The sequence below is a fragment of the Mesoplodon densirostris genome, chromosome 8 (assembly GCF_025265405.1).
Source record: "Mesoplodon densirostris isolate mMesDen1 chromosome 8, mMesDen1 primary haplotype, whole genome shotgun sequence".
NCBI classification, from domain to species: Eukaryota; Metazoa; Chordata; class Mammalia; order Artiodactyla; family Ziphiidae; genus Mesoplodon; species Mesoplodon densirostris.
The window spans coordinates 26,064,590-26,077,191 of NC_082668.1; the positions used below are offsets into that span (position 1 = coordinate 26,064,590).

Sequence of the window (12,602 nt, forward strand, 5' to 3'; positions counted from 1 at the left end):
GATCATTCTTTTGTTCCTTAAAAGAATTGAGACAGTTTATAAAAATACACATTAAAAAGCCCTAAAAATTAATATTCTTGCAATTTTCAAAATTACTTGATAACCAAAAAGAATGAAAAAACAGGTTTTTAGTGAACACATTTGAATTCTGTAAGGACAGCATTGTTGGGCCATATGCTTAAAATCACTATTCAGTGCTAAAATTGTGAATGAGTATGTCTAGAGATTAGAGAAGGCAATAAGTCAAAAGTAGAAAAAACTCAGTAAAGATGAATCACTCATTTGTGGAAGATAAGAGCATGAAATCAAGAAAACTGACTTGATCAGTAAGCCTTAAAATGCTAAGCAGGTAAGAGCACAGTGTCTTTTAGGTTATGGTATCTGAAAAACTGCCAGGATTGAGCTCAAGCAATAGCCCAAACTTTGCTCCCTTTAGGGGGTTGCTTGTTTTCAGCCTTTACAATTTATATTAGGTGTATGCCTGTTTCTGGGTCTACATGTTGTTTATCAAAATTAAAGACGGAAGTGGTTTTGTGTGCCAAGTAACGGGCATATATCACTTAGGATACCCAAGAGGTTCAGGAAACTTTTTCATGAGACTGATACAGTGGTGAGATAGAGGAAGAAGTCATAAAGCTAACTGGAATTTCCACACCTGGTCTTATGATTTATTCTCCTGAAATCTCATTTTCTTGAACTGTCAATGTTTCCCTAATGATAAGAATTGATAAATATTTATATTTGTCAAACACTATTACATCTGAAGCATACTATCACATTCTCCATTTAAAATATAAAGAAATTGAACCCATGATAATGATTAGAAAGTTACTCCAAAAGTCAGCAAGTCAGTAAGATGTAGAGCTGGGACTCAACTTTAGAAGTTCTGACTCCAAATTTCACACTCTTTTCATTTCACTTTTTTTTCCCTAGGCAACAATGTTCGTAATGTAATAAGGGTAAAATGCTTTCTGGGAATATACATCTGTAAAATGGATGGTATTATCCTATTTAAATGTGACAGACATTCAGGATAATCTTGAGAGGGGTGGATTTGAAATAAAGCAAGCCTCTGCTTTTATATCCTCATCTGTCTGCACTTGGTCTTCTTTACTTTATTCTTTTTTTTTCTTTTCTTTTCTATCTTTTCTTTCTTTACAATTGTATCTTTTCTGACTCACTTTCACTATTACTGTGTAGTCCTATCAAGAAAGATAAGGGGGGGAATGTAAGAACAAAAGAAAAGGACATCAGACAATGTCAAGGGAGACCAAAATATAAGCCACAGAGACAGCAAGAGAAGGGAGGGGATAGGAGAAGGGAACTGATTTTTTGGTAGGAAAGGAAATTGATTTTTGAAACACAATTTTTGTTAAAGCTAAAATAGCTGTTAAATCCAGGTTAATAGAGCTTGTGTTGCCACAACAAATAACCCCCATATTGCAGTAGCTTACAGAAAAATGTTTAAATCTTTTTCATGTAAAGTGCACTGCAGGTCTGGGGAACTTTCTAAGGCAGCCCCTCTCCCTGTGATGGTCTGGCATTCCAGGATGCTTTGAAGTTATGGCATCTCTACATCTACATGGGATCCTCACATCATGGCAACTGGGAAAGAGAAGGCTGGAGAGTTTAGCACTGGCAGTCTCATAAATAGCTTTTACTTAATTTCATTGTCCAAAGCGAGACACACACCGCCCCTCTAGTGGGAGGGAATTTCCATATTCTGTGAGGCTGGAAGTGGAAGAGAATTTGATACTGGTGAATAGTGGCTTTCTCTCTTACAGTAGCTACCAGAGAAAAACATCAATTGTCACTGAGAAAAAAAAAAATGAAATGTTTCCCTCAGGATTTACCCTATCCTTTAGTTTTCTGTCTAGATTACTGGGTCCAAAGGTAGCTTAAAATCAGAGATATGGAAGAATGTTGCCTTCATCTCTCTTTTCTATTGTTGCATTTCTCAGTTCATTTGCAGTACCTGGGTTCTTAAAAGCTTTGGGAATATAATGATAAAAGAGTAAGTATTAGACAACATGTATTTCTTTAAATCTCTTTATTATGGAAATGAGATAGAGAATCAGACATTTCATTTCTTTTGAGATTTTTCAGGACATCTTTTAGTTATGTCAGCTCAGGACATTCAATTTCATATCATGATAATACAATTAAATAGTTAAGAGATGCTTTAAAAACAAGGAAGCACAAAAAATTTATCCTATTAAAGTCTGCCTAAAGATTAAATGTGAATTTAATTTTAGTTTCATAATTTTTTACATCTTCTGATTTTACTTGGACATTATTTTACATTAGAAGTATTTTATAGAAAAATAATTCCTAATTCTGACTACCACTGCCTAATTTACTCACAGTAAGTTTTATTCTTGTGTTCTGAAAGAAGACATCAGCATGTCTCTTGTCTTGTACAATGTCATACCACTGAGCATACTTGCACAGTAAATGATTTTGTATAATAGACAGTATTATGTGCCTAAGTACCCATGAGCAGGTGTTAAAATTGGAAACATGTGAAGTATTCCTTTTTGGTAGGAAATAAGTTGCCAGCAGCAAACTCTTCAGGTTGAATAGGGCTTCTCTTTCACAGAATAAATAAGTATATATATACACACATATATATGTACATACATATATATACACATATGTTTATATACATAAACAAATATATATATATGAGATTTAGAAGTAAGAGATTTAGATATATCTATAACTGTTTAGATAGATAGATAGATAGACAGACAGATAGATAGATAATAGATAGATAATCTAAATCTCACTTCAAAATAGTAAGATAGGTGCTTGATTGAACCTCACCAGCCTCAGGATTTCCAGAAATCTCTTCCTGATTACCCTTTCTTCTTTGTACTACTATTCTTCCTTAGCTGCCTTTATCTTTAAATTTTAAAGTATTATATTTCTTTATTTCCTGATGCTTTATATCACCACTTGCAATGTCTGGCTACTTTTGGATTAACATCCTTAGAGAGATGTAACACACTCTCATGAATAGACTGATCCCCACACGCCCTGTCTAATAAATAGCTCTGTAAAATATTTGCTTGCTCATCTCCCAAATACACATTGTTTATAATTATAAACTTAATAATATTAAATATTTCCCTCTATACTTAGTATATCTTATTTATCTAAATTATCTTCAATGTGAACTGTCCTAATTGTTAAACTATGTAGATATAAGCAGATTTGGGGGAGAAAAGAGTCAAGGTAAGAAGTTCCAAGAAGTAGTCAAAGAGAAGAGGAATCCTAAGACAATATTATGTTCAAAAAGGAGAACTAAAAGTAAATTTTGAGTAGCTAATATCATTATTTAAAACACCTGAATGTGTAAATATATGGGCATCTTTTAAGGAAATCGTATTTTTTACCAAAATGTTCTCAATTTGATTTGACAATGTACTACTTATCATTTATTGCATGCTTACTATCCCCAGTACCAAATTCAAATCATTTTTTGGTACAATTTTTAGATTTTAATATGAATTTAAGATTTTTACTTTTGTTATGACATTTAAATATATTTACACATTACTGCTTACTATAATTATACATATTAGACAGATATTATAAATTATAAACATAAATATATGAAGTGAGTTAGTTTTATTTAGATTTATCATGCTCATATTTATATCACCTTCATTCTTGAGTAAGTTTCTCCATATAATTTTCTTTTGTATGTACAAGTTTTTGATTTTTCCTCATCAGATTGTGCCTTTATTGTGCTCTCAGTATTGTACTGTTATTTGCTAAAATCCCTATTAATAGACATGATATAATTTTTAGTATTATCATAAGCTGACATGAGTTGGAGAGTAACTTAGAAATTAACTTTTTTTTGCCTAAACTACCTAATTCCTGATAATTCAACTACAGAAAAAATTTTAAATTCATTGTTCAAATAGTCATGGTACTACCAAAGGAAAGTTTACATCTTACTTGTATATGAAATTCAGTGTTACCTAATTCCTATCATTTCCTTATTTTCATTAACTGCTTAGTAAGAATTTTCACATATTCCCAGTGATTGTGATAAAATATTTCTAGGAATAATGTGTTGTTACCAAATATCGTTGCACTGTAATCTCACTAGGAATAAATGACAGAAAGAAAATGCTTATGTCCTTCTGGAAAAATCACTGGGCAATTTTGCTGATCAAAAAGCTACAATCGCATCATCCCCATTTGTACTTCTGAAAATGCTCTTCAGTTCTCTAGAGGAAGATTGGCCACCCACTAAAGTCTCAGTAACTAAACGAGATGAATACATTCCAGAGGAAATGGCACCCATTTTTCTTCCTCCATTTTTTTTTTCACACTTCAGGGACCTGACAACTGTACAAAGTGCTCCCATTTTAAGGATGGCCCGAACTGTGTGGAAAAATGTCCAGATGGCTTACAGGGAGCAAACAGTTTCATTTTCAAGTATGCTGATCAGGATCGGGAGTGCCACCCATGCCATCCAAACTGCACCCAAGGGTAAGCAACTTTACTGGTCAAAAGCTTAATCATGTGCGTATTGCTAATCAAGAGGTGCATACGTGCATTTTATCCCTGACACAGTCTACTGAATACATAATATTCTCATGCAAAATTCTATTCATCTTTATATAATGTGTTGATTTTAAGAGAACTCCTTTCTATAAGAATGCTTTATGGAATCGAATTTATACCCTCTAAAATATTTCTGTTTAACATTTTCTTGTAATTTCTATTGACACCTTCATGAAGCTTGTATCAGGTATACTTTGTACGGAGTGTAGAAATTCTTCCAAATTTTACTGAGGATTAAAGATATCAGAAAAGACAAGTCATTGTACTTTTGAGATTCACGCTTAATAAATCTTTAACAGAGATTTTCTGTTTCTGTTTCTTTGTTGTTACAATCACCTTAAAGTGAAGATTTCTTTTTGATAAATGCTGCCTTGTATTACTCCTTCAGCAAAATATAAGCAAAAGCAGTGAAGGTAAAAAAAAAAAAAAAAAAAAAAAAAAAAGGAACCTAGTGATATGTATTTTAATAAAAATACAAGTACATTTTGGGAAAGTGATTCTATTATAGGTTAACTTATAACCTAGTGTTTCTTCAAGTGATATAGGACAATTCAAAGCTGGGTACTCATTTCTCTACTTTTCAAAAGGATGCATTGTAAAATGAATAATAATTAGACTACTTTTGATACTGATAACTGTTGAGTAACAAAGACATATTACAGAAAGAAGAAAAGCACTGAACGACAAAAGAAATAATATCACTTCATCAAACAAATCCCAACAACTATTTATTTAAAAGACAGCAAATCTCTTTTAATAAGGACTTTTCCTTTTCTTTCCTATAGAAGGGGAATACATTTAGAATCAAGGGCAGTTTCACATGCTCTATCCTCCTTCTGTCCAAAAACCCTCTTCTCCATTGTGAGTGCCCACACACATGTGCACACACATGTACAAACACACAGAGACACTTGTGGAGAATCATCTTGGGTACTTTAGATCTGGCAAGAAAGTATGGGATTCCATTAAGAGATTTTTCTGCCAGAGTAAGGGCTGGCTGTTAGGGGATACTGAAGAAGTTAAGCAAGCAACATCATTTTCTGCCAAGAGGACATCAATTTGCAGATGCTGCTACAATTTCCTGCAGGTCAAGAAATCACCTTAAGTCACTCTGTGAAGTGGCACATCCTCAAAAGGTAAAGTAATATGCTGCCATTCAAATTCAAATTCAGCTTGGAAGAGCTAACGCCACCTCACTGGTTTGAGGATTCTGAAATAGTCACATAGACACTCTGCTTCAAGGAAATTAGAAAGAATAAGCTGCTCTCCTGGCGAGTTTTGGGCACACTTTAGTTAAGAGTATTTCATGAAGATAGTGGTATTGCTGGAGCAGAAGAAGAGCAACAGAAAGGGAAAACGTTGCCTGCTAAAATAATCATCCACAAGAGGGTTTTATTGTTTTGCATCTAGAAATAAACAAACATTGTTCAATGTAATGTTGATGTCAACAGCTGTTGCCATTCAAAATGAGACCTTTTGCTGTTTTTGCAAATCTAATTACAACAAAGCTATTAGGGAAATGAAAGTGAGATCACAGAGCCATACATAGTCTGGATGTGTGGCTGGTGTGTCTTCCTCTCAGTCCTTTTAAATCATGATTATATAATAAAATAAAAGATATATAGTGGGGGGAAAGTAGAAGGAGGGACAATGAATAGATCAATTTACCACAGTAACAAAAGTTGGATGTCAACCAAAAGGGAGGATGAAGGTGTAACAGGAAACAAACCTGACCAGATCACTTGGGAACCCTAGTAAATAAAATGATGAATTTAAATTCACTGGTGCAGAATGATGTTGAGACAGAATTTGACTAGTGTACTCCCTGCCATCTTCTAAGGTAAATGGATTCTGTAATGACTGCCTTAATCCTGACAGTTTCTTGTCTTTGTTTTCATTTATCTTTCTGCCATCCTTTTTCTAACAGCATCCGTATTGTCCAGGTTCACTCACTTCCTAAGAGTTCTGTGGTTTCAGCCCCAGAATGGAATTTAGGATTTGGGCATTTCTAAATGCTTAAGCCCTCCTCTGTACACAACTGCAGTGCAACACTGTGCTTTGAGATCCTTTTAATGAAGCAATGAGGTGCTCTATGCATTAAGTCGCTTCCTTTCAAATTGAGCATGTAGAGATAGAATCTTTCCCTAGGAAGATCATAGGGGCAGTAGGGATGATGGAACAAGTGACACTTTTTATTCCTAAATACACGTAATAAATGACCTATCAGTAAGCGTGAGCTCACCATGCCATCTCCACTTTGGAAAACAGCTTTTCTTTTATATGCCAATATTATGTCAGCTGGATAATTCAGGAACCAAGTTAATGGAAATAGTCTTTCAAATCATTTTTCAGAAGGAAGTTCTTACTTTGAATACTGTTTAATGATCATCTGAAAGTAAAATTATCATGTAATACCTTAAAAGCCCTTTTACTACTCTAAAAGTACATTAAATGTATTGGCTCTAATAAGTTCTTTAGATGTTTTTAAAATAGGTGATCCATTTAGCTAGTACCTATCAGGAGAGTCTCACTAATATTCCTAGAGCAAAAAAAAAATAACATTGTTTCTTCTTGCCTTGACTAGAGAACTTTTATTTTAGCAGCCTTTCTCATTTCATTTGTTCTTCAACTTTGTTATATTTAACACCTGATGTGTATCAGATACAGTGATAGCTAAGTTCAGAAATAAGCAAGACACAGCTCTTGATCACTAGGAAGTCACAGTCCAGTGAATTTTTATTCTTACATTTTATATCCTTTCATCAGAGATCCCTCAGTATTGTGAAATGATTAGCAATAATTTAAAACTTAGAAATGATATTCATATTTGAAATTAGCAAGATAGAAATTTTAAAAGAGGACTTGTAAACTAAATTTAGAATGCAGTTGAGTAGTCAAGTAGTCGTAAGGGCAAAGATTATAGTTTCTTTACTAATATCACTTGCGTCCATGATGAATGTCAATTTAATTTTTGTTTGGAGACGTGAACTGGGATATTTATTTTTAATAGAGCATCTTTTAAAAATTCATTAAAAGTTTTTAGTAATATTAGAATCATGATTTGATACTATTAAATTTTCTATATGCCTTAATATTTTTCTTATCAATTCTTTTTATATTTTTAAATGTATGTAATGAAAGAATTTCCATTGATGGAGAGAACAAAAGAAGGGCTGCTTGTGGAATTATTGTCGATAACTTCTGTAATGAAATTTTAAAATATTTTTCCATTTTAATTTCAAAATTTAGAGAAGATTTTGTCAAAATATCTCAACTATGTTACTTGTATGGGTATATCAAGATGTTTATAAATCAGTAAGTACAAGCAAATGTTAAACACAGCTCAATATTTGGAATTCCAGGTTTTTTAATATATTATATTAACATGTTACAGTTTCTCTTTCTGAACTTTCTGTAAAATTTCTACTTTAGAACGCTAATTATCTAGACAACTGTATTATTTCACATCTTTATTCAGTCTCTTATTTGGGATTTTGACTCTTCAAAAGTTTAATGTTTCCATTATTCCTTGATTTTCCTGAATCTACATAAATTGCATGTGCTAATTATTTGCTTATGTAAAGTACAAAGAGTTGAAATAGAATATACATCTTTAAATACACAGTGATTTGTATTTAGAAAAAATGGAGACCACGCTCTTATTGTCTTCCATTCTTGTTTTATCCTCAACTTATAAATACCTTTAAATCTCAAATATCCTACAAAATCTCCTAGACAAACTTTCTTGACCTCACACCCCACCCCCTCAGTAGCTCTTCCCTTTTCCTTTGCTTCTATTCTCTTATTTGCAATTTACTTCTCAACTCACAGCAACCTAAATTCTAGTGACCTTGAATATGACAACTAACATACTCTTAGTAGTTCTTTTACTAGACCTCTCTTGCACTGGACAACGATCTATGATCATCCATTTCCTGAAGTTTTTTCATGATTTGGCTTCCATGACACTGCAATTAATTGATTTTACTCAAACATATTTTCCTATGTTTCTGGTGTATGAGCTCATCTTATGTCATTTACTAATTATTGGAGTTCCTTTAGTTTCAGTCTCAGTCTCTGCTTTTCTCACTTTATAGATCCTTCTTCAGCCATCACATCCACTTACATGATTTCAGCCTTCTCCTGTATGATGTTTCAAAACTGGATCATTGTACCTGTGCCTCCTGCTTCCTCTCCTCCACCCCCACACCCTCCCCTCCACCAGACTCCTCTTTCCAGATGCTGAGGAACATTTCTACCTGGATGTAGGAAAACCACACTAAACTTTAGATACCTAAGACTGAAACTATCAACCCTGCTTCTGGAACACACACACACAGAGGAAGGTGTTCCTCCTCTTGCATTCTCTCACTGATGGTACCACTATTCTCAAAGTTAGAAGTATGAGTCATCTTTAACTCCTCTGATCTTTCCCCTTCCATCATCAAATCAGCCACCAACTACTGTTTTGTTTTGTTTTGTTTTCTACATACGTTTCAAGGTATTCCTTAAATCCAACTCCGCCTCTATCCTAGTTACCATTTCCCTAGTTTAATCCTTCATCGTCTCTTACAGAGACTAAAACAGTCTCTGTGCCAAAGGAATCTGTCTGGCTCCCAGCTGACTAGCCTTCAGTGGGCAAAGAGATCAATGTATAACACAAATCTAACAATTTCACAACTTCTTTAAAACCCTGCAGTTGTTTCCCATTAAGTTTGTTCCTAAGCAGACAGTCTTCAAGTTCAGGTTCCTTTCTAATGATCTAGCTTCTTTTTTTCCTTCTCCCTGTTGCCTCATATGTTGTTCTCTAACTATTCAGAATTATTTGTAGCTGTTCATATACTCTCTACCCTTCCTCAGATCGATGCTTTTGCTCCTGCTGTTTCTTACCCCTTAGAAATTATTGCCACCCCAATCCTGGTTATCAGAACTTTTCAAATTTATTGGCAGATGGAAGAAATAATATTTCTATAATACTTCAAAATCAGAATTCTGTGTACTTATATAATTTTACTTAAATGTTAACCTCTGTGGATTCTTTACTTACCTGAGTCTCAACTTATTTTCCTTGGGGAGTATTTACTTATTTTTTATTGTTTGAGTTAAATATTATGGTAGTTTAAATACCTGTTTTCACTTGACTGTTATGGCACTGCTTTTTTAAAAGCAAGTATCAATATAAACTTCAGTATGGTGAAACCAGTTAATATGCTTGTTAAATGAATTCATGTTTAAAGATAAGTATGTTTTAAAGACAGTCACAACCAAGGAATGGAATAATGTGATTTTGTAAAGTATCCATGAGAATAACATTAAAGCACATTAACCCATTTTCTGCTGAAATCAATATTTAATAATGAGTATTAAGCATCAGGTTATTATATTATATTGAATAGCTCATGTTTTCTTTTTTATTGATTTTGTTTTTTACTTCAGCTTAAAGCCTTTTAGAAGAAACTGTAGACATGAAACCAATTATAGCCATTGAAATATCAAGTTATTCATCAAGACATAATATCACAAATGATTCAAATGAATGTAAAGTATTAGAAATGAGCAATATGTGCTTGGAAATTATCCACAGAAACAGTGTACAATTTCCTTTACTGTGGACTTGTTTCTTTGCATTCCATTTGTGTAGTATTTACAATTTATTTCTGGGTATCCATCAAGTATAGTAACCTTACTAGCTTTAAATTCATGATATTCAAAAATTGTCTAATAATAATAATTAAGAGTTTGACACAATTGGTGTTTGTCTTATATATTCTTTTTTAAAATGACTAATGTTTCTTTCCTTGTATTTTTAAAATTTGGATCTTCTGCAGGTGCATAGGCTCAAGTATTGAAGACTGCATCGGCCTGATGGATAGGTACTTGGTGTGCTTGCTTCCCATGTTCTTCCTCCAAGGCTCCATGTGTGAGCACTGGTGCATGTGTGTGCATGCCACTGTGAATGGAGAATGATGTTTTCTGTTCTGTAATTGCCTGCAGGTGTAGCGGTCCCACTAGTCATGACTGCATTTATTACCTTTGGACGGGCCATTCCACTTTACCACAACATGCTAGGTAACATCTACCATGTTTCCATTTTGTCACTCAAATCCTTTCCCAGTTATCATGGATAAAAAAAGTACTAACCAGTTGGGTGAAGTTTATAATACGTTAAATCAGGGAGTTTTGAAAGAGGCATGTAACCCTTTACTTTTCAAGCCACATTTCTTAAGTCTTCTTCCTTTATTCATTATGACTATAGAATCCAAATTAGTAATATCATTGATTTTTAATTTTGTACAATTTAAACAATATTTTAAATATTAATCTAGAGCTTTAATAGTCTTTATGTTCTTAATTATGTAGATGATTACAAAAAATATTTTAAGAGTGTAATTTGCAGAAGTTGATCTATTTTTGTAAGGTGTTTGTTACTTGATTCAATTTCTGATTTTATGTTATTTTGAACTGGTTGTTATATTCTCTAGGCATAAGAATTACTATAGACTAAAGGCAGTGTAGAAAATATTTTGTTCAGGTGAAAGTACAAGTTAGAATTAAAAAACAAAATATTTCATTAATGTTTATACAAAAACTTTACTTAAATGTTTGTAGTGGTTTTATTCAAAATCACCAGAACCTGGAAATTACTCAAATGTTTTTTAATTGTGGTATATCTATACATTGTAACATTACTCAGCAACAGAAATGAACAAACTACTGACATACACAAAACATGGATGGATCTCAAAAACATTAAGCTAAGTTTAGTGTTAGATTGTTTATTTGAGATTTTTTTCTTGTTTCTTGATGTGAGATTGTATTGCTATAAATTTCCCTCTTAGAAATGTTTTTGCTGTGTCACATAGATTTGGGGTTGTCGTATTTTCCTTGTCATTTGCTTCTGTGTATTTTTTTTAATTTCTTCTTTGATTTCTTCAGTGATTTCTTGGTTATTTAGTAGCACACTGTTTAGCTTCCATGTATTTGTTTTTTTTTTCCTGTAATTGGTTTCCAATCTCATAGTGTTGTAGGCAGAAAAGATGATTGATACGATATCAATTTTCTTAAATTTTTGGAGGCTTAATTTGTGACCCAAGATGTGATCTATCCTGGAGAATGTTCCATGTACACTTGAGAAGAAAGTATATTCTGCCGCTTTTGGGTGGAATGTTCTATAAATATCAATTAGATATATCCGGTCTATTGTGTCATTTAAAGCTTGTGTTTCCTTATTAATTTTCTGTTTTGATTATCTGTCCATTGGTGTAAGTGGTGTGTTAAAGTCCCCTACTATTATTGTGTTATTGTCGATTTCTCCTTTCATGGTTGTTAACATTTGCCTTATGTATTGAGATGCTCCTATGTTGGGTGCATAAACATTTATAATTGTTATATCTTCTTCTTGGATTGATCCTTTGATCATTATGTAGTGTCCTTCCTTATCTCTTGAAACAGTCTTTATTTTAAAGTCTATTTTACCTGATACAAGTATTGCTACTCCAGCTTTCTTTTGATTTCCATTTGCATGGAATATCTTTCTCCATCCCCTCACTTTCAGTCTGTATGTGGCCCTAGGTGTGAAGTGTGTCTCTTGTAGACAGCATATATATGGGTCTTGTTTTTGTGTCCATTCAGCCGGTCTGTGTCTTTTGGTTGGGGCATTTAATCTATTTACATTTAAGGTTATTATAGATATGTATGTCCCTCTTACCACTTTCTTAATTGTTCTGGGTTTGTTTTTGTGGGTCTTTTTCTTCTCTTGTGTTTCCTACCTAGAGAAGTTTCTTTAGCATTTGTTGTAAAGCTGGTTTGGTGGTGCTGAATCCTCTTAGCTTTTGCTTGTCTGAAAAGCTTTTGACTTCTTCATCGAATCTGAATGAGATCATTGCTGGTTAGAGTAATCTTGGTTGTAGGTTTTTCCCTTTCATCACTTTAATTATATCCTGCCACTCCCTTCTGGCTTGCAGAGTTTCTGCTGAAAAATCAGCTGATAACCTTATGGGGATTCCTTTGTATGTTAT

The 12,602-nt window shown here is 33.3% G+C and overlaps 1 protein-coding gene across 1 annotated transcript in view; it reads left to right on the plus strand.

Annotated features, from left to right (window-relative positions):
* ERBB4 (erb-b2 receptor tyrosine kinase 4) overlaps positions 1 to 12,602 on the plus strand; it is a 728,717-nt gene that overhangs the window by 451,521 nt on the left and 264,594 nt on the right. The window contains exons 14-15 of the mRNA XM_060107375.1: positions 4,355 to 4,509; positions 10,579 to 10,653. Of these exons, the coding sequence (XP_059963358.1) occupies positions 4,355 to 4,509; positions 10,579 to 10,653 (230 nt within the window). The remainder of the gene's footprint in view (positions 1 to 4,354; positions 4,510 to 10,578; positions 10,654 to 12,602) is intronic.